The 23,288-nt window shown below is 31.9% G+C and overlaps 1 protein-coding gene across 4 annotated transcripts; it reads left to right on the top strand.

Moving 5' to 3' along the window:
• The first annotated feature begins 9,653 nt into the window (after window positions 1-9,653).
• LOC114310403 (histone H3-like centromeric protein CENH3) lies at window positions 9,654-19,310 on the top strand. 4 transcript variants are annotated; one of them, XM_028256380.2, is made up of 8 exons: window positions 9,658-10,016; window positions 10,166-10,200; window positions 10,408-10,444; window positions 10,580-10,707; window positions 13,881-13,910; window positions 14,804-14,878; window positions 15,765-15,840; window positions 18,730-19,310. In XM_028256380.2, the coding sequence occupies exons 1-8, from the start codon at window positions 9,962-9,964 to the stop codon at window positions 18,783-18,785; spliced, it is 492 nt and encodes a 163-aa protein (XP_028112181.1). In that variant the 5' UTR covers window positions 9,658-9,961; the 3' UTR covers window positions 18,786-19,310. The 4 variants fall into 4 exon arrangements, with proteins under 4 accessions (XP_028112183.1, XP_028112181.1, XP_028112180.1 ...); XM_028256379.2 differs by having other exon boundaries at window positions 10,405-10,444; XM_028256382.2 differs by lacking the exon at window positions 13,881-13,910 and having other exon boundaries at window positions 9,654-10,016.
• The last annotated feature ends 3,978 nt before the right edge of the window (window positions 19,311-23,288 follow it).

Raw genomic sequence — 23,288 nt, 5'->3', positions numbered from 1 at the left:
GTGCTTTATGTTAGAGCCCTATTTTGACCTCTATTATACATTAACTCAAGTATCACTTAGATTGTTCTGTTTGCCAAAGAGATTATGTTGGACTCATTCACTCCATGGTCAGTAGCAGAACTATAGAGGGATTGGTGAGAGCCACAACGCTGCCCATTTTCTATCTAAATCTCTCATATACAGGTTAGAAATTTTATGATACATATCCCTTCAAAAGTATGTACCATATCCCTCAATTATGAAAATTTGTGGTTTTAGTTATAAATCATGTTGGTACTTAGTTATGAGCTTTGTGCTGGTTAAATTTATAATAAAGTTGGTTATGAGTTTTTTATTAGGAACTTAAATTAGTTTTCGTTATGAAACCTTTTTTTAATATTTGGTTATGAATCCAAGTTGCCTTATGTGAGGGTTTGTGGTGTTTTGTTATGAATTGAAAGTGATCTTGGTTATGGATTTTTTATTATGATTCAAATTGGTTGTAGTCACGAATCTTTGTGGTTAAAATTTTAGGTACAAACCATACGCACCTTCGAAAGGTGTCTATAGTATCACTTTCTTACAGTTTAATATATATTTCCGGTAGAAACTAATACAATAGGCATCATTCCCATAATTTCTTAAATCTTTCTAGTGGGAAAGACTATGGTACACACCTCTCAAAAGGTTTCTACCATATGCACCTTATAATTAAAGAAGAAAATGGTATAACTTTATATTAAAAAAAAAAAAAATCATGACCGAACATCACATGAGGCTTAACCAAAGATCTTATGAGTCATAACTAAAATAATATCACAACTAAAGAAGAAAATTCTTTACAACTAAAGAAGAAAATTGCATAACTAAGGTGTGTATGGTAGAATTCTCCAATGCAATTATTATCAGTATTATTGTCATTGTTATCAAAATTTTATGATTCACAATTCAATTTACTATTTTTTTGTAAAATCGATACGAATCTATAAGTGAGTCTATTTTAGAAGTGAATTTATGATGAATCGCACGATTCACTTTTTACTATTTATGCAATTCTTAAAATTATTGTGTTCTACATATATCAATTATTTTTTCTCCATCTTTTTAGTGAAAATAAGATAATATAACTTCTAATAATGTTTAGTACTAAAATAACCAATATATATACCTGATTTATTATCATTTTGGTAATGAGGGAGTTTTTAACAGAATCCAATCAAATTCAATTAGACCTAACATGTTTTTAACATTTGCTTCTCATTTTTAACTATAAAAAAAATAAATCTATCTAATAAAGGAGAAGGATATTTGAAAATGTCTAATTTATCTTAGAGATACATTTTGATCCAATGGTTTAAATTGTCTCATCTCAACTTCATTGGTTGAGATGTCTTTATTTCCCGGCCAAATGCTCTTTGAGCATCAACGGTTGAGATCAATTACCATCAAGATCTAATGGTCAGAAAATCTCATTCTCCCTCTCTCTCTCATCTCCTCTCTCTGATTTCAATTTTTGAACTCTCTCTCTCTCCTCTTCATCACAAGTACTCATCTCCTATCTCTCTCTGATTTCAATTTTGAACTCTCTCTCTCTCTCTATCTCTCTACCTGCATCGGAGCCCATCTCATGCAACGACCACTGACCACCTCTCCTTTGTGTGTCATCCTCTCTCGACGACACCATCGACCACCTCCTCTCCTCTCACTCTCCTCTTTCGTCTCTCTCCCCTTGCAAGATAAACTAGAACTTCCAACTTTTGCAATTCATGATGTTTTTGTGGATTCGGTTGTAAAGTTGCAATTCATGATTTTTTTTGCTTGAATCTGAATATCTTTGTGGGTTTGTAAAGTTGAATCTGGATATTTTTGTTGAATCTGGATATTTTTGACATGTGGGTGTTTGGTTGGGTTGATTTTGAAATGAGAAATGAGTTTTCATTTTTGAAATAGATTTTGAATCTGGATATTTTCATTTTTTAAAAGTTTTGGGTTTGAAATGGGTTTCACTTGATATATATACATGTATAGTCCAGTGTATAAAATTGATGAAGGGTTGGAGATGTTCTTAGTAAAATGTTTAAGACCCTAAAATATTTTCTTTAAATTTACTACATAGCAGGGGTTGGGTCTTGGTTGATTCCAAAACTAATCAACAACAACATATAATAGTACAAAGTAAATACTTACCAGATCTAAGTATATTTAGGAGTATCCAACGTTACTCAATAAATACTTACCAGATCTAAGTATGTAGAGATGTTCAAAGTAATTGGAGAAATGATTTGTTTAGGTTGTATGATGCATTTGAATCCAAAGAATGTCAAATTACAGGGAAAATTTCCAATAAGTCTTACTTTCCCATGAAATGTCCATTAGGTCTTATTAACACTTGAATCAACTCTCTCAACATAGTGCTAATATGATTGAAGAGGAAATTCTATGGGGAAAATAAGATTTAACTGGTCAAAATTAAACTGTTTTGATGTATGCTTTCCCGTTCTTGATTATCAGGTTATCCTTTATGTTTACTTAACTTTCATTAGTTGTTAATGGATGCAGTTATATTGAATTTATTGATAGTATATTCTGTGTCATTTAGCAGGTTCATGTATAGTCTAGTGTATAAATTGTTTTCTTCTCAGGTTCATGAAACCCCATATTTCACCTCCTCTCATTTCATATATATCTATTGGGTTATAATTTCTACTGGGTTTTGTTTGTTTTGATGTTTTTGTGAAGTTTAAGGTGCCATTCATGGGTACTCTGTTTCATGAAATTAACTGTTCTATTTTCATATCCCTATTATATAAAAAATGGGTATAGGTTGATATGTTGCATTTACTTTCCTAAGATTTGAATCGGAGAAAGAAAGAGAAACTTTTGTAGTAGAGAATAAACATAAGATATTTGTAATGGGTTTGTCTTCAATTGATTGATGTTTGGTCCTCTCACTTTCTTTTTCTCTCTCTATCTCTTTGAGAAACATGTATGTGTGTTTACCTAATATTTGTTTGGGTTCAAGAATTTGCTTACATTAATTATAAGTTTGATTGAATTAGTTGGAAATTCTATTAGGTAGTTTCAATTATATTCTTAGCAATAAAATTTGATGTTATCTGCCACTTTAACAACAAATTTAGTACATCACTAAATTTGTCTTTCTTAGGTTAATAAAAATCCCGGTGGTATAATTCCAAAGGGAATGGTTACCTTATGCATATATTTTTTTGCTTCCTTTTTTTTCCTATAATTTAAAAAAAAAAATTCTATTAGTAGCCATGCCTATGAGCTTTATATCTTAATAAATACTACCCAATAATCATTTTTTGCACTTCAATTTCCCGTGGGATTGAATTGTGGAGGTGCTAATATGACCTTTTTCTTTTCTTTTCTTTTCTTTTCTTTTCTTTTCTTTTTTCCCTCTCCTATAGGAACATTGCTTAAGATTGGCATAGTTATGCTTATGTTTCTTTTTAAAAGATATATTTATGAAAATGTCTATGTTATGGATGTGTTGTATAATCTTCGTAAGTGTGTTTGGATCGTAGATTTTGATAGCATTATGAAAAGATAGAGGAAAAGAATGAGTGAAATGTGAATGGAATATAAACTAAATTATTTCTCCATTTTTCTTTTCCTTTCCAAATCTCTATCCAAATTCATGATTCAAACACAGCGTTACCATTAAAAGAAAGTAAGAATGCAATTCCAAATGTTATTTTTTGTTGTCTATTTTGACATATGTAAGTCGTGAGTATTGCACTTTAATTCCATTTGTTGAACAAAAATATTTCAAGTAGCTCATAATGCTTTGAGTTTTATAGGTGAATGAAATTGCTATTCAAGCCTTTTCATCATGGTATGTGCAAGATTTGGGTGTAAACCGGTCACCAATACCATGACGCTCTAATTTTGACTATTCAAGCCTCTCCATCGTGGTATGTACAACATTAGTTCTATGCGACACATCAATGGTATACCACACATTAAAGTAGGTGGTCCTTTTAATAAAATTTTCTCTTTTCTCCAAGTAACAGGTGTTTAAGACAATTTCAGTTTCATATTTAAGTTCGGAAATTCTCGAATCTCTTCTTCTATAAGGTTTCACTTTAATTTTTCTTTTTATTTTTTGAGATTGCAGAGCATTGGTTGGTGTGCATGGTTTATTATTTATTTTAAATTTATTTTTTTGGTATTGCAGAGCACTAGCTGTTGTGCATTGTTTGTTATTTAATTTTGAATTCTATTTTCTGGATTGCATAGCACTGACTGGTGTGCTTCATTTGGTGTTTGGTAATTTTTTTTTATTTATTGTAAAGTATTAATATATGTACAATAGCTTTGGCTGGTATTATTTGGTAACGAATGAATAATGAAAACAAAATATTTTTTATTAAACAACAAATATATATACTTGTGCCTAGGGGTTGCTATTTTTAATTAAGTTCTGTAGCATGTGTGATACAAGGAAAATTGTTGGAAATGTTTTAAAAACAATATATATACCCGTGCCTAGGGGTTGTTATTTCTCAATGTCTTAGTTTTTGGTATGTTTTTCAATAAATTACATTTGTATTCAACTACATTTTGATCTCAATAATTATTTACATTATGCCTTTAGGGATGAGCATACCTCTTATCTTCCATTTTTCCACTTCTCCTCTCATTATGAAAATCATTTAACACTAAGGTAAATGATGGGAAGTGAGCATTGTTTTGAGGATTGCAAAAAGTCCTGAATTTATGGAAACTTTGACATATAATTAAGATTGCAAAATTAATACTTTTTCATAACTTGCTATTTCATGTAATGAATTCTTTTTCCTTATTTTTGTTTGTTTGTTTGTTTGTTTGTTTGTTTGTGTAGTATTAGATAATTTGATAAGCATGAAGGGATTGAATTAGCTTGAAATCAAGTAAAACTTCATGATTTTTGGGAAAGCCTTGAAGATCTAAAGAGGTATTGTGAAATTCATTTGCTGAAGACCTTGACTAGAGTAAGTTGCTTTTGTTTATTAAACTCTATCTTTCATTATCTATGTGTTTGGGTTTCTCTTTCTTTTTTTGGGTTTGTGTTCTGTTTCTTTTTTTGTGTTCTATTTCTTTTTTATTTTCCTTTTTTTGTGTTTTTTCTTTTCTTTTTTGGTTGTGTTTTTTGTGTTTTTTTTTTTTCCCTGTGCATTGTTGCCAATAAAATCTCACATTGTTGTGTTCAAAATACTACTTGAAATTTTGTTGAATGCTTCTTGAGGACTTTTTCTACAAATTAGTTTGGCCCCTCTTCATCTCCTCATTTCTCTCTAAACTTGAGGATTTCATTATGGGTATTTTGCCTATTTTGGTACAGTCATGCTCTTTTATTTTGTATCTTTGTGCATACACCATGTTCTGTAAAATGCCTCAATTAAAATAATTTATTTTCTTTTGGTTAAACTAGTTACTTATATAATTCAACTTTTTTGTTGGTCAAATAGTGAGTGAATCTATTATAGCAAGCCAAGTAAATGATTAAACAACATTTCCTATAAAGAATTTGATCAACAGTGCGTGAATGCTCTAATTGTTTGTAATGTCTATGTTATGATAGAATCATATAAGCTATTAAATTACGATAGATTCAATCACTATTTGGGGGGAAAATGTAGATTCACTCACAATACTTGGCCTATTATGATATCTTCTTTCAAATTGTGAATGATACATTGGCCCTGTTTGGTAGAACTGTGAGAAAGTGATTATAACTTATAGCCTAATAGCTTATAGCTTATAGCTGTGAACATAAGCTGATTTTTGACTTATAAATTAAGCTTCTCCTCCCCCACTCAAAGAATAAGTTGATTTTTGACTTACAAAAAACTATAAGCTGTATTGTTAAGCTGAACCAAACACATCAAAATAATTTAAATTAAGCTAAAAACTGAAATAAGTTGGAAATAAGCCCTACCAAACAGGGTCATTATTTGGGGGAAAAATGTAGATTCACTTACTTTCCTACAGAGAGTTTGATTAACAGTGCTTGAATGCTCTAAGTGCTGGTAATGTCAATGTTATGACAGAATCAAATAAGATATCAAATTATGATATATTCACTCACTTTTTAGGGGGAAAATGCATATTCACTCACAGTACTTGGTCTGATATGAAATCTTCTTTTAAATTGTGAATGATACCTACCTTGGATATTTGTTTTTCATACTTATTATGGGAATGACCAAGAAACTGATATATATATATATATATATGATGGACACACACAGGTGGACATGAGTGATGACCCACCACTACTGATTGTCCTATATATGATGCAAAGGACTCCCAGATTAGGGACACACTAATAGACCTTCTTGAGTTTCTTTAACTTTACCATTCTATGCCAATAACTCAAATTTTTTTTAATGTTTTTTAATTTCCCAACAATGGCTTCAAAACCCATCGCTCAACACCAAAACAGAGGTATTTTACATTGTCTCTTGAATTTCCCTTTCTCTGCTCTTGATCACTGTTGTTGGTTGATTATGTTGTTTGGATTTGTTGTTTGAATTCTGAATCCTGAAGGATTTGTTTGGATTTGTTAGTTAATAATATTTTGTATTACTTTTAAGATTTCATGTACAGCACACAGTGCTTCCCTTTTGCAGGCTTTTTTTAGTATTGTTGCATTTCTATATAGAGTGGTAAAGAGTGAGTGACACAGAAATTGATCCTAGCAGTGACTGATGCTGGTGAATATGGGTCTATTTGCCTTTGTAGGAATCTGATTGCTACTTGTTACTCTGCTGTTGCTACTGCTGAAATAGCAGGCTAGGGCAGTGGCTGTTTGTTCCTTCTGTGGGATGTTCTGTTAGCTGTTTAGATGTTATGTGGTGTGAAACGTAAACATGGCTTGGTTTGGAATTTTACCTTATGGAGAGTTTTTAAAAAAAAAAATAAGAAAAAAAGAGTGGGCTGGTAGAGTTAGAATAAGGCGGGAAATGAGGACGTAGAGACTTAGACGGGAGAAAAAAGTAGTGTATAGTGAGTGAGTAAGATAGAGTGAGGTAACATGTGAGAATATGGTTTTGTTTTCTGCTGAAGCTAATTTTGATGCTTTGTGTTGGCTGTTGCAATATTGTAACCTTATGTTGATGATATTTACGAGTTCTATTTGTGTTGCTATGTCCGTGGGTCCCTTAAAAGTGGGCTGTTGCAGTCATCAACAGGGCTGTGTTGGTATTGGTAAAATTTTGGTTTGTGTGCATTTCCATGTTCGAAATCCCATAATTCCTCAAGTTGATGTGGCTGCTTTCAAACCATTCATACTAGCTGAATTGGTGCTTCAACCACATAGAAGGCTCATGAAGATGGTTTGGGTTTGGAAGATTTTTGAAGACTATGCGAGATCGAAGACACATAGCTTTCTTTTGACACTATGGCTGCTATACACCATGCATTTTGGTTGAAGATGGCTGTGCTTTTTTATTTTTATTTTTATTTTAATATTTAGGTTTGTTAAGTAGGTTTATGGTTTAGAGGTTTTTGTTCTTATATAGGTAGGTTTTGAAGGAATGATTCCCTGCTGCTCTTGCGATAGTCTAATTTTCATTCTATGGTGGTAGCAGCTGGGCGATTTTTGTTTTGGGGTTTAGGATTGGGTATTGTTTAGAGGGATGTATCCTCATTGGTTACGAACCAAACCCACAAAAAAATGTATAATAATCTTGCATGGGTGATTTAAGAATAGTTCAAACCCCAAAAGACAATCAATTAGATGTTTAAATTACAAGATTATTTCTCTAAAAATTATTACGGACAATGATAAGATTGGTGGTTGGCATTTGAAAGGGTAAGATGAAAATAGCAAAGATAAACAGAAGAGGAGATTGAGAGATTACAAATATGACGGTTGAAATGTTTGCATAGAAGAAGGCAAAGGGTGCGGTGAGAGATGGACACACTTAGATGGACATGAGTGATGACCCATAACTACTAATTGTCCTATATATGATGTAAAGGACTCTCAGATTGGGGACACACTAATAGACCTTATTAAGGTTTCTGTAGCTTTACCATTCTATGTCAATAACTCAATTTTTTTTTAATGTTTTTTAATTTCCCAACAGTGACTTCAAGACCTATCGTTCAACACCAAAATAGAGATATTTTACATTGTCTCTTGAATTTTCCTTTTTCTGCTCTTGATCGCTGTTGTTGGTTGATTATGTTGTTTGGATTTGTTATTTGAATTCTGAATCCTAAATGATTTGTTGTTTGGATTTGTTGGTTGATAATATTTTGTATTACTTTTAAGATTTCATGTACAGCACACAGTGCTTCCCTTTTGCAATAGTCTGCCCTCTATTTGACATGTAACTTTATAGAGATATGTCCAATTTTGGAGTCAATAATAATGTATTTTGGAGTTGAGCTCATCTCAATCTTAATTAAACAGTGGACGTTTTATTTCTAGGCTTTTTAGTCTGTAGAAAATTTGCCAAAAATTTATCAAATAGGTTTTTGTTTTCAGGCTTCTTTTTTTCTTCTTCCTTGAAAGTTCAAACATTGAGCTTGGATGTGCTTTGATTGTTGGAAAACTTTGTTCTTTACTTGTTCGCAAAACTTTTTACTTTATTGTTGACTGTAAATAAAAAAACAGAACAACAACTTAAAGATCGCATAAACACGTAATTAAATTAAAATAAAACTATTTGGGCGTTAATTGAATTTCATTTGAAAACTCGCCTATGTTCTTATAAAGTTTAATTTCAAATCCCTTCATTTGATTGGAAACTCCCACAACTTCTGGGAACTTAGCTAGATATTTTTGAGTTTGTTTTATGGTGGGTCACCAAAGCTCAACAATGATTGTTTACCTATGCCATTTTCTTTGTATAGAAACTGAAATTTTCAGGTTGAAGGCATAATTTCATCTCTATAATTGACCCAAAACTCAACAATGGTTGTTTACCTATGCCATTTTCTTGGTATAAAAACAGGAATTTTCAGGTTGAAGGCATAATTTCATCTCTATAATTGATAATTTATTTTTGAGACATGAATGGTTAGGATTACAATTATATTAATAATTTATTAAATATAATTGATAATTAATAATTTATTAAATAATGTTGGAATTACAATTATATTATAATCCTAACATTTACACCGTGCCTTCAGGCATGAACATACGCTAGTATACATATATTCTAGCAAAACACAACGGTCATGTTTGATTCACAAGATTAATAGTGAAGTATTAATAATCCTATTAAATTAGTGTGGTATTCACTATTCAATTAGATTAATATCCATTGGATTAATAATCCCACCCCTACTTCATTACTAATAATCTTACAAATTTGTTGGATTAATTATCCATTGAATTAATAATCCTAAACCAAAATGGTAAAACAAACATAGGATAATTGGGTCCACGGATTAATAATCCCAATCTCATGCTTTAATCCACACAATCAAACATGCCAAACATGTTTTGCAAGTGTTAAAAAAAATCACTTTTTTTTTTTTTGTATTTATAAATGAATTTTAAAATTTGTTTATCAAGTACTTCTTATCTGGACAGATCAAATTTTTTTTTTTTTTTATTAATGCTAAAAAAAATTAATTTCAAATTTCTCAAAAAACAAAAAGTAAATTTTATTTTGGTACTTGTTAAATGCATTAAGTATTTTAGATTCAACTGTATTTAAAAAAAAAAAAAAAAAAAAAAAAAGGCCAAACTGGTCCTAATTTCCTAATCTGCGTCGCTCCGAGAGTAGAACGCTGAATCGAGCGGGAAACTATTAATTGAATTCATTTTTACTTATTTCTTAATTTTCAGATTCACAGAAAATTCCCAGAAAAGAAAAGGAGAGAAAGAGTTGAAAATTTCTCAAATCTCCGAGTAGACCTTTGAATCTGAAAATCAATATCGGAATCAGAAGAGAAAAAGACAAATTTTAATCAGTAGGCAATAGTTATATTGGCCTCCTCGGACCTCAAATCTATGGCGAGGACCAAACATGCCGCCCAACGCAAACTATTTCGTAGTCGAATCTCCGGTACACATCTCTCTCTCTCTCTCTCTCTATATATATATATATATATAATTTCTCTCTCTACAACTCTGTTCTGTTCAAATTTCCTCCCCTTTTCCCTCATTCCTCAAACCCTAACTCTCATCTCTCTGTCTCTACAATCATGTTTGCAGGAGTAACCTCACCAGCATCCGCTGGAACGAGTTCGGTACTCTCTCTCTCTCTATATATTTATATATATGCGTGTGTGTGTGCGCGCGCGCGAGCGCGCTTTGTCCAATTTTACTTTTCTGCAGCTTAATTTGTGTATGTATAGGTGTGTGTGAACATCTTCCAAACGTTTAATTTGATATTTTGCGTTTTTTTTTTTTTTTTAACTTTTTAATTTTTTTAATTTTAATTTTAATTTTAGCAGACACCTAGGAGAAGAAGTGTGAGGACTGCTCCTTCGAGTGAGTTTATCTATTTGCTTTTTTTTTTTTTTTTTTTTTTTGAGTTGGTGGTGATAAGGATGATTTTTATTTATGTATTTGTTATGTCATTGGTAAATTTGATTTGGGAATTGAGTTGAGGATTTTGATGTTCAGATTCAAGAGAGGAGCCGAGGCGGAGAAAGCGGCCTCATAGAAGGCCAGGTACAGTGGCTCTTCAGGAGATTCGGCGTTTTCAAAAGACCTGGAAGCTTCTCATTCCAGCCGCTCCTTTCATTAGAACTGTGAGCCCTCTTGTGTAGCAATTTGATTTCTTCTTGATAACAGTCATATATACTTTTGTTTATGTAAGCTTTGTATTCACATTTAAGTTGAAACAATGATTTGTTTTGCTTGATTCCATTGATGATAAGAGTTATTGCAAATGATTGTAACTTTAGGCATATTGTAATTGCTCAACTCCGTGAGGCCTTACTTGAACTGCTAAACTTTATGGGACCTTATATACACACATATTTATTTGTGAATGTACATACATAATAATGACTGATATTTGTTTGCGTTTAGTTTATTATCTAGTGGATGGTGATTTTTAATTTCGGATGAACTACATGCTATTTATCTTAGATAGAATGAGAGTGGTCATAAGACCTATCTATGAACTTAAATTCATGTTAAGTTTTTTTGAGGCATCTAATCTAAAAAGCCATTGATTTCTTCTATGTTCATTGCTTCTTATGATTCCACAACTTGATGTTACTGTTTTCTTATTGCTTCTTTTGTTTTGTTTTCCTAATTGCATACAACAAAAGTCCCTCAAATAGAGACTCAAAATTCTTTTAGCAAAGTGACGTGTTCTTTGTGTTCAGTTCAACAACTGCCTCAACTTTCATTCCCCCAATTAGAGTACAGAGACTACTATTAGCAAAAAATGCTAATGCCCTCATAATCCCAATTTGGAGAACTACCATTATGCATTGTTTAGTTATCTACAGTTTGCAAGAAAGCCACTCAATAGTAGATTTCTGTACCAAATTCCAACTATTTTACTATAAAAGCCATTACATTGTATGTGCCATAAATAGCAATAATAATTACACAGAGCATATAGGTAATTACATTATCTATTGGTTTGTGTATAAAATTTAAATGATCTATATTCTTGGCAATATTGGGATAGGCTTGGGAACTGCATCCTTACCCATACAATGTTAGTAAACGTTATAACTTTTTATTGTCCAAATTAATTTAAGGAACTTGATGGGTACGTATTCTCCAGTTTAGTGTTAGGCTCAACATTGGATTACCACTTGAGGTTGGTGGTCAAGAGGTCATGAGTTTGAGTGTCACCAGCGGCCATTGGTGCATGAAACTCATGTCCATTAGTCGTGGGCCACTGGCTTCTTGCGACTATACCCTAAATGGCTGGTCAGACTATGGATCAACCCATCTTGAGCTATGAAGCACGGGTACTCCAAAAATGGTGCCGTACTCGTACCGAGTACTTACCGGGTATTGGTACGCGTACCGGTACGGCTGCACGCGTACCGGATACGGCAAACAGTGTCTCGGTACGTTTGGGAGAACTGGTACGGCTTGGGTACGCTGTGGGTACGCCGGGGTACGGCAGAACTCAGCTGTTCCGAACACGGAAGAGAAGAAACAGAGAAGAGAGGAGAGAAGAGAGGAGTACCTGGTTTGAAGCTCCGACGGCTCCGACGTCCTTCGATCGACGTCGACGACCTTCGATCGACCTCGACGACCTTCGATCGACCTTTGACGACCTCCGACGACCTTCGCCTTCTCTTTCTCTCTCTCTCTCTCTCACTTCGCCTATTTCTCTCCTCTCTCTTCGACTCTGTTTTTCTCTCAGAGCTATGACCTAGATATGGATATTATATATAGATATATATATATAGTATAAATTATAATTTATATTATATTATTATAACTTTTTATTTTTTTATTATATATTTTTATTTATGTTGTTATAAATTATACTTATATATAATATATATGTGTATGATATATTTTTATTTATATATTATATATATAGCCTTTATAAATTATTTAAAAAAATAGATCAAAAAAATTAATAAATTAGAACACAAAAATTAATAATCAATCATACTTATATAATGTTAATAATCAAAAAAATTAATTAGAACAAAATTATAAAAATTAATTAGAACAAAATTAATAATCAATCATACTTTTTAGTTTTGATATTTAATTTCAATTTGTAGGTTGGATCTTTTAACCATAATTATAAAAAATAAAAAAAAATAAAAAAATATCGGCGTACCGCAGCCGTACCCGTATCCTACTTTTTTGAGGTTTTGCCGTATCGGCGTACCCGCACTCGTACCCGTACCGTACTCGTACCCGCACCCGTGCTTCTTAGATCTTGAGGAAGCACCTACAGATGTCTTGCATTTGTGGGCACATCTAGGCTCCTTCTATTTGGCTCCTCAATGGGTAGGGGATAAGAAGTACGGACATAGATACGGACACACGACACGACATTGATACGACACAGACATGCCGACATGTCAATTTTCAAAAAGTGCATGACACGACACGTGGGAGTCACACATTAAATATATAATTTTATATATTTATTATATGTTATATATATAAATATATCATTTGAAGATAATAGAAAAATATAATATATATACTTATTTTATAAATTAAAATTTTTTTTTCCTTTTATTATTGTATTCTAAGTTATTTTGTTCAAAATTAGAAATAGTTTCATGTGTATCTAATCGATGGACACGTGTATTTAAGTAATGGACATGAGTGTCCAAATAGTGTCCAGATCTAAAAAGATTTTTAAAAACTAGGACATGTTTTGACGAGTGTCGGATATGTGTCGGGAAGTGTCCAACAAGTGTCGGTGTTTGACATGGACACGACATAGATAAGCCACTTTTTTAGAAGTGTCCGTGCTTCTTAGCGTAGGGGTTTCTATGGTTGTACCACAAATTGGTCACCTTTCCTACCCATTTCATTGAGCAAACATCCAACAATAAACACGTAAGAACTCTTGAATGTAAATGCAAAAGAGATATCACTCCAGTTCCTTAAAAAATGGTAAGATCTTTGGCCTAAGAAGAGGGGGTTGATTCGTATCATCTTAACTTGGTTTCACTTCCTCTTTTTTTTGATAATACCTAGCAGGGTTCTTCTCCTACTTATATTGAATGGAACGTGCTGAGGAAAATGTTTTCATCTAAAACTTCCTTGATTTAAATTGGGAAAATCGTGCGGGGATTGTGGTGAAAGTTTTATCGATTTATTTATTTTATTTTATTTCAGTATTCAACTAATTCTACATATTTCTTTTACCATTCATAATGCTTTACTCAATTATTTTGTATCAATTACTTTCTCGGTGTCTTTGTTTTATGGTGCGCTTGTGCATGATGACGCGGTGTTGTTTCCTTGGAAGTGCGTTTGGGTGGCGAGCACACCATCCAAGGTAGCTTTCTTTGTTTGGATGGCGGCTTGAAGGCATATTTTGACAATTGATAATTTAATATGTTGTGGGCATATCTTGGTGAATTGGTGCTGTTTGTGATGTGATGATGATGCGGAGTCGATGGACCATTTGCTCATTCATTGACCAGTTACTTATCGGCTTTGGATGCTTATTGTTGCAATTTTTGGTTTGGTTTGGGTGCAGGCAGGATTTGTGTTGGTAGTTTTGCAAATTTGGGTAGGGGGAAGGGTTGGGAGGAGGCGCCGGAAGGCGTGGATGATTGCTTCCCATTGTTTAATATGATTCATTTGGTTGGAGCGTACTAGGCATGTTTTACAGGGTGTCTCATTCGATTCCTTGGTTAGAGAGGTGGCTTCTCATGGTGTTATATAGTTTTTTTTTTTTTTAGATTCATATGGTGTTATATAGTTGGGTTACGGGGTTGGTTGATCTAGATGTTTTGGGTTTTGTAGGTTTTGTAGATGATTTGATTTCATAGTTTTGTTTGGGCCTTTGGTGGCGGCATTTTTGTATTTTTTGCATCATTTTGATGCTTTTCTAAAGAAAAAAAATAAATAAATACTCTTTTTTTTTTTACACAGAAAGTAAAATTTAATAAAAGTGAACTTGAGGAAGCCTTGAGTTTAGCAGAATTCTTACACTACCTACTGTTTGCTTAACTAATGCAGTCTCCTATGGTTCTCTATCATGCAGAATGCTCTTAGTATGCTACAATTGTATGTCAAATCATCATAATATAAATATTAGAATTGTACATGGAATTCTTCGCAAACGCTTCTCTTTTCTTTATTTTCTTTTTGTTTACTTGTACACATTTGATTTCATTGTGTGGTTTGACTGGCATAGCTTACAATTCTCATCATCTGTGGTAGGTGAGAGAGATTAGCAATTTTTTTGCCCCCAAAGTCATTCGGTGGACAGCTGAAGCTTTAGTGGCAATTCAGGAGGTATTGTAAATTTCCTCCCCAGTTAATGAGAGTGTGAATGTGCTTGCACGAATGCATGCATTTAAATAGGTGGTAATGATGTGCATTTTATATGTGTATGTAGACTTGAGCTTGCATATACCTTCATTTTATTTTTTAATAGATTTATTCCCAAATTTTCGAAGTTTTGGTTAATTTTTCTCAGTTTATGATGGGCTTGTTCTTGTTAAATATAAGTAAACTATTTAAGCTTGATGTATCCAAATGTGCTTGCAATTTGAGCATGGTACATTCGGATATATGTTGAGGAGAGCTGATAATATTGACCCAGTATTTATAGAGATCTAATTGTGACTTGGTCAGTTAATTGATTGGTTGAATTGATCATCAAGTGTTTGATGATTTGCCTAGCTGAAACATTAAGTGTAAATCAACCATCTAGGGATAAAAAAAAGAAAAAATTCAACTTCCTAACTGATTGTGAAAGACGAACTCTTCCTTATCACTTGAATACTGACTACTTGGTTTTGTAATGTCTTTTTTTGCTTCCTGCATTTCAAGCATTCTCTAGTAACTAGTAACAACACTACATGGCATGCTATTTCAAAATTGTCTTAAATCTGCTCAATGTATTTGTTGGTCTGTCATTGTTTGTAACGCATACTGGATTTTAGTGATAACGTTGTTACTATTGTCTGGAAATATCCAATATTGACTTTAAATATGCGAAATATCCGATGTACTTGTTCTTTGTTTCTGAAAGGCTATTTGTGGGTTTTAGTTCTCCTTTTTATTTCGTAGTTTTGATTATATGTGGGAATATACTTCTGTAAGTTATTAGTCAGTAATAGATATAGATATATGTTATCCTTAATGGTTGGTCACTTTTTGTTGCTCATTGTTGTAGGCAGCAGAAGATTATTTAGTTCATTTGTTTGAAGAGGCAATGCTATGTGCAATCCATGCAAAGCGTGTTACACTTAGTAAGTGCGAAGAAATTGATAACCGATCTTTTGAGATGTTATTTATGTTTTTTCAATTTCCTTTTCACGTGCTAGCTTGTTCAACTGGCTATGATGAAAGCACTAATTAATTGATAGTAAAACCTTGACCCCAAAAAAAAACAGAAAAAAAAATTCAGACAGTCACTCTGATAGTTTTAGGCCTTGTTTGGGAGCATGGTATTTTAAAATTTTTTTGACTTTTCTTTTTAGTTAGGTAAAAAAAAGTCAGTATGTTTGGAATGATTTTTTTAACTTTTTACAAAAAAATGTGTAAAAAGTAGAGAGAAAATAGAATATTTGATTTTTGTGATATAAGTTATAGGTTTTTTAATTTTTTTAGTAACTTAGGCCTCGTTTGGGATGTTACTAAAATAGCCAATTAGTCAAAAAGTTACTAAATTAGCCAATTAGCCAATTAGTCATACCAAAAAGTCAACAATTACGGCTTCTCTCTACTTTTTGCACAGCTTTTCATAATTAGTCAAAAAGTCATCCCAAATATACAAGTTTTTTTTACCTACCTTTTTAGCCAATTAGCCAAAAAGTTACTAAATTAGCCTGTTCCCAAACGAGGCCTTATTGACTTTTAGGCTAAAACCAACACATGCCAAATGAGGCCTTAGAGCATCCTTATCAGACTACTTAAATTTTATCTTAAAATATTATTAAAAAATTCATTCCCTATTTTAGGAATTATTTTTTTATCTATTTCTCTTAACAAACTCTCTATTCTTTCTCTATTCTATTAAAATAATATTTTTAATTACTTTTAAATTTAAATATTTTTTTAATAATAAAATAATAAAAACAAATGCAACAGCACAACAAGCAGCAACAAAGAAGGAAACAGCAAAGGAAAGTAAACAAAAGCAAACAGGGGTGGTCGGCCGGTTGGTCGACCGGTCAAGTTAATTTTGGACATTTTTCTTCTTTAGTTTCAGGACTTTCACGGAACATCTAGGGAGATGATCGGGGGACGTTTAGGAGGACATCCTTCGTGTCTTTAACGAAATAAAATAAGAATTTATTAGATATAAATACTTATATTTGAGAGGTTGAATAAAGAAATTACTGAGGATGTGTTTTGATAAAAAAAATTCCTTATTTTGAGTAAGGAGGTATATTATAAGAAAAAGATTGGAATGCTCTTAGTCTACCTAAGAATAATGCTATCAACAATGATTCATCCCACTAAAAACATCACCACTAATAGCACTAATACATTAAAAAAGTAAAAAAAAAAAAAAAAAACACAACTCCAAGACCAAAACATCACATCATTAATGGCAGGACCCACTGCCACCTCATTAGTGGGAGCACTAATTAGTGCTCCCAAGCATTTTTCTAATGCTATTAGCTGAGTTAATATGTAAATGAATCATATTTTTCTAGAAAGGTTCTGCAATCTCGATTTTTCTTTCTAGTATTTTTTTTGGGTCTGTTTTTCATTTTATTTTGTATATGAAAAATATTTAGGACCCCTTCTTGGGGAGACCCTCATCACCTCTATAGTGACTTGGACTAATAATATATTTGTATTTTTTTTTCTTTTTCTTTCTTATTTGGATCAATTGAGTGAGAATTGTAGAGATGATTTTTTGTAGGGTTTGGTTATGGTGTGCAACTTACACCTTACACCTTATACCTTACACTTACACCTTACACTTACACCTTTTGTAAAAAATTAAACCTTACACTTACACCTTTTTTGAGGTTGCACACCATGTGCAACCCACTTACACCTTACACCTTACACTTACACTTACACCTTACACTTACACCTTATACTTATACTTACACCTTACACTTATACTTTTTGTGTAAGTGGCACATGGTGTGCACTTGCACACTTAAGAAAACTCCTTTTTGTAAGGTTCTAAATCATTTGCAAAACTGAAAACTTTTTTGAGGCCTTGTCTCCATGTTGCAGTTCATGCACAGCTTTATCTGCATGGGCTGATAAGGCAACTGATTTGATATGTCATATTTTTTTTCTTAAAAAATAGAGCCGCTTGTGTGTTCTCATTTGCTGTTCAATTTGAGTGGATATCTCAATTTTTTTTTGTTTTTTCTCATTTTTCTGTTCATGCACAGCTTTATCTGCATGTGTTGATAAGACAACTGATTTGATATGTCAAATTTTTTTCTTAAAAAGTAGGGCCGTTTGTATTTTCTCATTCAATTTGTGTGGATATCCGAAAAGAGTGTACAAGATTGCGATGCACAATTGTACATCTGACTACAAGGGTTTAATCCGGAAATTTCGTTGATTTCTCTTGCTCGGAGATGATATTGTCATGGGAATCCGAAGGAAACTATATAATGAAAGGAAAACGGGGGAGACCCCATTAGGGGACACCCCAGCACTCTCATTGAGTGTTGATTGGCTAAATTTTTTTTTTTTCTTCTCCTTCAATCGCTAATCTCCACGCGCGTGTGTGTGGGGAGGGGGGGATGGTGGGGATGGGAAATTGTGGAGGTCTATATCATTGTTGATAATGAAAATGTGGCAATATCATATTGTCATGGGAATATGAAGAAAACTGTATCATGATAATGTTGCTATTTGTTCTCTCAACCATTAGCCCATTTTCATCGAATTTTAAGATTTTCAATTCTTTGTTTATTTACATAATTCTCAATAAGGATGAGGGGGTCGCAAAAACAAGTATAGGTCGGGGGATTACATCTGAGAGTCCCCATGCACTAGCATTCATTTAAAATGATATATAATGCCCTATCCATGCTGTGGATCACCGTTTATGTTTAGTCTGTTTTGAACTTGTGTCAATCTTGCCGGTTTGGCCATTCTACTACACTACCTTTACATTGAGATTCACACCATATCTTCGTGTCTTTTCTTCTCAGTGAAAAAGGACATGGAACTGGCTCGGCGGCTTGGAGGGAAAGGCCAACCTTGGTGAAAAAGCATTCGAATTTAGAACAGTAACCCGTGCTAGCAGCGGTGATTTAACCAATTATTGAATCTGAAGTGGTTCTTTGCCAACTACCTTTCCTGCTGCAACTGTCATGTTAAATTGTAGTTAAGTAGTTAAAAATCTCGGACCCTTTAGCCACACATTACTTTGCAGGCCGTGTAAAGAGCTTCTAATCATCTGAGCTTATCATCCTAGGAAGATTTTTCTCTTTTGTCAAACTGTTGTTGTAGGTAGCAAAAGTTTTTTTAGATCATTCATCCTATAAGAGCGGTGAAGTGGCGTGTAAGATTCTGTGAGAAATCAACAATACAACGTTTGGATTGTGCTGTGTCGTGTAAGGTTTGGAAATTGGCTTAGACAACGTATGGATCGTGCTGGAAGTTAGGTAAAGACTGTTTATCTTGTTACGAGTGATTCATCTGAGTCTTATTTCATTCAAAATTTTAGATTTGAGAAGTCGGATGATTTCTTATGTTAAATTCTTGGAAAGGTAAAGAGTTTGTTTTGTTCTATTTATTTGTCAATTAATTTTTTGGGTGATATTGAGGGGTAGTGATTTTTTTTTTTTAATAATAATTTGCATTTTTACTAAGGAAACATTTTGGATATTTTAACACAGAAAACGCAGGTTCTGTTTTTTTTTTTTTTTTTTTTTTTTTTTTTTTTTTTTTTTTTTTTTTTAAAATAAAACTTCAGGCCTAAACTCAGTGGACCCTCTACAGTTCAGCCACCTTTAGCTTCCGTTTGGCGAGTGAGTTGGCTTTTTGACTTTTTAATTTTTTTGACTATCTTAACTTGGGATTAAAAAGTCTGATTTGAGAAGGATTTTTTAACTTTTTAGTGAGGTGTCTTTATGACAAATTACCAAACTGCCCTTGACACATGATTCTCAGGGCAACTCACACTCAAATGGTCCTCCATGTTAGCGTCATGTATAGGACCGAAATTGTTTGAATTTTTTTTTTTTTTTTTTTTTTTTTTTTTTTTTTTTTTTCGGTTTGGATTTGGCGTATTTTCCTTTAAAAAATTTATTTTTATTTTTTTTATTTTGGGTTTGGATTTGGCGTATTTTGCTTAATTTTTTTTTTATTTTTTTATTTTGGGTTTGGATTTCGCGTATTTTACTTAATTTTTTTATTTTTTTTAATTTTGGGTTTGGATTTGGCGTATTTTTTTTATCTTTTTTATTTTTATTGGTATACAATAACTTTTTTTATTTTTCAAAAATGAGTTTTCATGTATTTTATTTATTTGTAAATTACATGGCAAATGGTAATTTTTGTTTTTTTTTTTTGTTTTTTTATCTTTTTGGATGAGGCGTATTTCTGTCGTTCTTTTTTTTTTTGAATTTATGTTTTTGTAATTTTTTAAATATTTTTGAATGAGGCGTATTTTTTTTAAAATAATTTATGTATTTTAAGTTTTTTTTTTAAATGGTTTTTTCATGTGTTTTTTATTTTTATTTTTATTTTTTTTCATTTTCTGTGAAATGATAAAAAGTGAGGTTTTATTTTATTTTCCTGTGTATTTTAAGTAATTTAATTTTAGATATTTAATTTTAATTTTAGTTTTAATTTAATTTTAATTTTAATTTTATTTTAAATATTTAAGTAATGTAAATAATCTAAATAATTTAATAAGCAAAAATTTAAAATAAATATTCAAAAAATTTAAATCGTAAAAATTTAAATAATTTAAATATTCAAAAAATTATTTTAACAAAAAAATTTAAATAATTTAAATATTCAAAAATTTTAAAGAATTTAAAATGTTAATATTTTAAATTTAAAAACAACTCTACACTCAAATCGTAACCAAACACATAAAATAAAACTCAATTAATAAATTATTTTTAAAACTCATAACCAAACACATAACGCGAAATTTCATACTAGTTTCACAACTCTACACTCAAATCATAATCAAATACATAACAAAAAAATTAAAATATTTTAAAAATATTTTTATAAAATAGAGTTTGAATTTATTTTTATAAAATATTTTAACAAAAAAACAAAAAAAATGTTTTTATTTTTTTTTCAACTTTCTTTGTTTTTTCTGGGAAAAGATGTTTTTTTGGAAAAATGTTTTTTTTTTACTTTGAATATTTCTGACGCTGAGGCTAGATTAACCCCTCTTTCATGTGGGGGCAGTTTCGTAAATTTACCTGTGAAATGGTTGTTGCCAAGCTCCTGCCATGCTTTTGTCTCCATGTGGCTGAATTAGCCACTTTTGTCCGTATGTGACTAATTTAGCCTCAAATTGCCTTCCCAAACACAGTTGTGTTTGGATCTTAAGGCTTCGTTTTTAGTTTTTTAAAGGATTTTGAATTTTGAATTGTATTTTGAAAGATAAGTGTTTGAAAAGAATTTTGAAAATTGAAAATTTATTTGGTTATGAGTTTTGAAAATTATTTTTGAATGGTTTGTAATATTTTTTTTTTGGTAGTTGAATAGATGGTTGTGAAAAAAATTAATTGATTGATGTGTAGAATGTGAAGGAATAAAAAAAGAGGAGAGAGGAGAGAAAATATGATTGATTGATATATAAAATAAGAAAAGAGAGGGAGAGAGGAGGGTGAAAAAAACAATTTTGAAAAGAATTTTAAAAAATGGTAAACCAAATACATTTTTTAATTTTTCAATCTAAAAGTAAAAATTTAAAAATTGGGTGAATTTATTAATCGTTTTTATAATTTGGGATTTGTGTTATTTTGGTTCTTGACCTTTCAATTGTGATACATTTGATCTTGAATTTTGAATCTTATTCTAAATCAGGACAATTGAAGACATTGTTGCTTCATTTGAAGGGTTTCTTCTAGGGATGGGCAACGGTTTATCCGAACCGTTCAAACCGCCCAACCCGCTCAACCCGCATATAAATGAGCGGTTTCGCAAACATAATGCGGGCGGATGCAGTTTGAAATATGACAAATTTGCGGGTTGCGGGCAGGTCGCGGGTTAAACCCGCAACCCGCAGAAAACGCCCGCACTTTAATTATTATTATTTTTTATATACCAACTTTGTAACTTTAATAGGAGCACCATTATGTTCTCTATGACACTAGGATTCTTATTTTTAAGTATTTCTCAACTTTCTTAATGTCGCAGAATTATCAAGTCCTAAACTTGGTTCCTTATAAGATTTCATTGATGATTCATCCACTTTTTCCTAATAAAATTTTCCTTCTGGTGGTCGATGAAGCTTCTAGTTTGATTATTGATTACCGAATTGGCAATTCTAATTAAGTACAACCTTTAATGCATTGATATACATTTTTTTTATGGCAAAAATGTTAGTGATATTCAATTTTTATTTGTAAACTCATCAAAAAATTGTTGTCAAATGATCACAAATATATAACATGAATCTAATGCCTAAATTCGATGGGAAAAAAAACTTCAAAATTAATTTTTAAAGAAAAAAGTGTAAACCGCAAACCGTCCGCAACCGCCCGCATATCTACAAACCCTATCCCACAAACCGCAAACCGCACTGCGGGCAGTTGCGGGTTGACTTTTTCCCAAACCGCATAGATGCGGGAGGGTTAAAACCAAACCGCAAACTGCACAAAACCGATCCGCGAACACCCCTAGTTTCTTCTTTTTCTAACTCTTTCCACTCCATGAGTGGTTAGGGTTCTATTTCTAGGGTTTTGATGAAATCCTAATCAAGTAAATAGGGTTTTCTTTTTAATTTTGATAATGTAATGGTTTGAACAAGTTGTACGGTATTCAAGAAGTTTTTAAATATATATTTTATTATTTCTTTCATGTATTATACTTATCTGTGATTGTTGAATACTTTTCGTGCAATAGTTATTTTTACTTTCATAATTAAGGTATGAGACGAGCCATACTACAAGGGATGAGTCGTATTGCTACCCTAGTTTAGAGCAAACGACTTGTGTTACTTGAGATGATTCGTGCCTATACATTGAACGTGATAATTCTCTTGATCAATGCTTCAGACTTGTAGTTGCGAAGTATTATTTGATTCGAACTGTAACATAATTGATTTTCAAATTGAGATATTATTTATGTAACTAGTGGTGAATTCATTGCCTAGGGTTTTTCCAATATCATAACTTCATCTTTACTTTTAATTGCTAGTTTAATTTCTTCGTTTACTTTAATTATCATTAGTTTATGAACAATCATCTCTTTGATCAAAATTAATTTAGAAATTTTAATAATTAAATTAGTTTAATTTCACATTTGTCTCTATAGATCGATACATGGAACTTACCATTATTATAAGGAATTTGGTACAGTTTGATGTTTATTTTTGGTTTGCAAAACGACTCACAAAGTTTTGGCACCGTTACTGGGGACTTTTGGTGAAATTAATTAATTTAAAGTTATATTCTTATTTTAATTTTTAGTTTAGGATTTTATGTTTTTGTGTTACTAAGTGTGCCGAATTTTTGCAAGTGAAGTTATTAGCGAAGTGCAAGCGGAGCGCAACCGAGTTTTGAAAAAAATAAAT

This window comes from Camellia sinensis, chromosome 5 (assembly GCF_055761805.1).
Source record: "Camellia sinensis isolate YWXY chromosome 5, ASM5576180v1, whole genome shotgun sequence".
NCBI lineage: Eukaryota > Viridiplantae > Streptophyta > Magnoliopsida > Ericales > Theaceae > Camellia > Camellia sinensis.
Note: the sequence above shows the minus strand (reverse complement) of the source record. Positions and strands in the feature narration are given on the sequence as shown.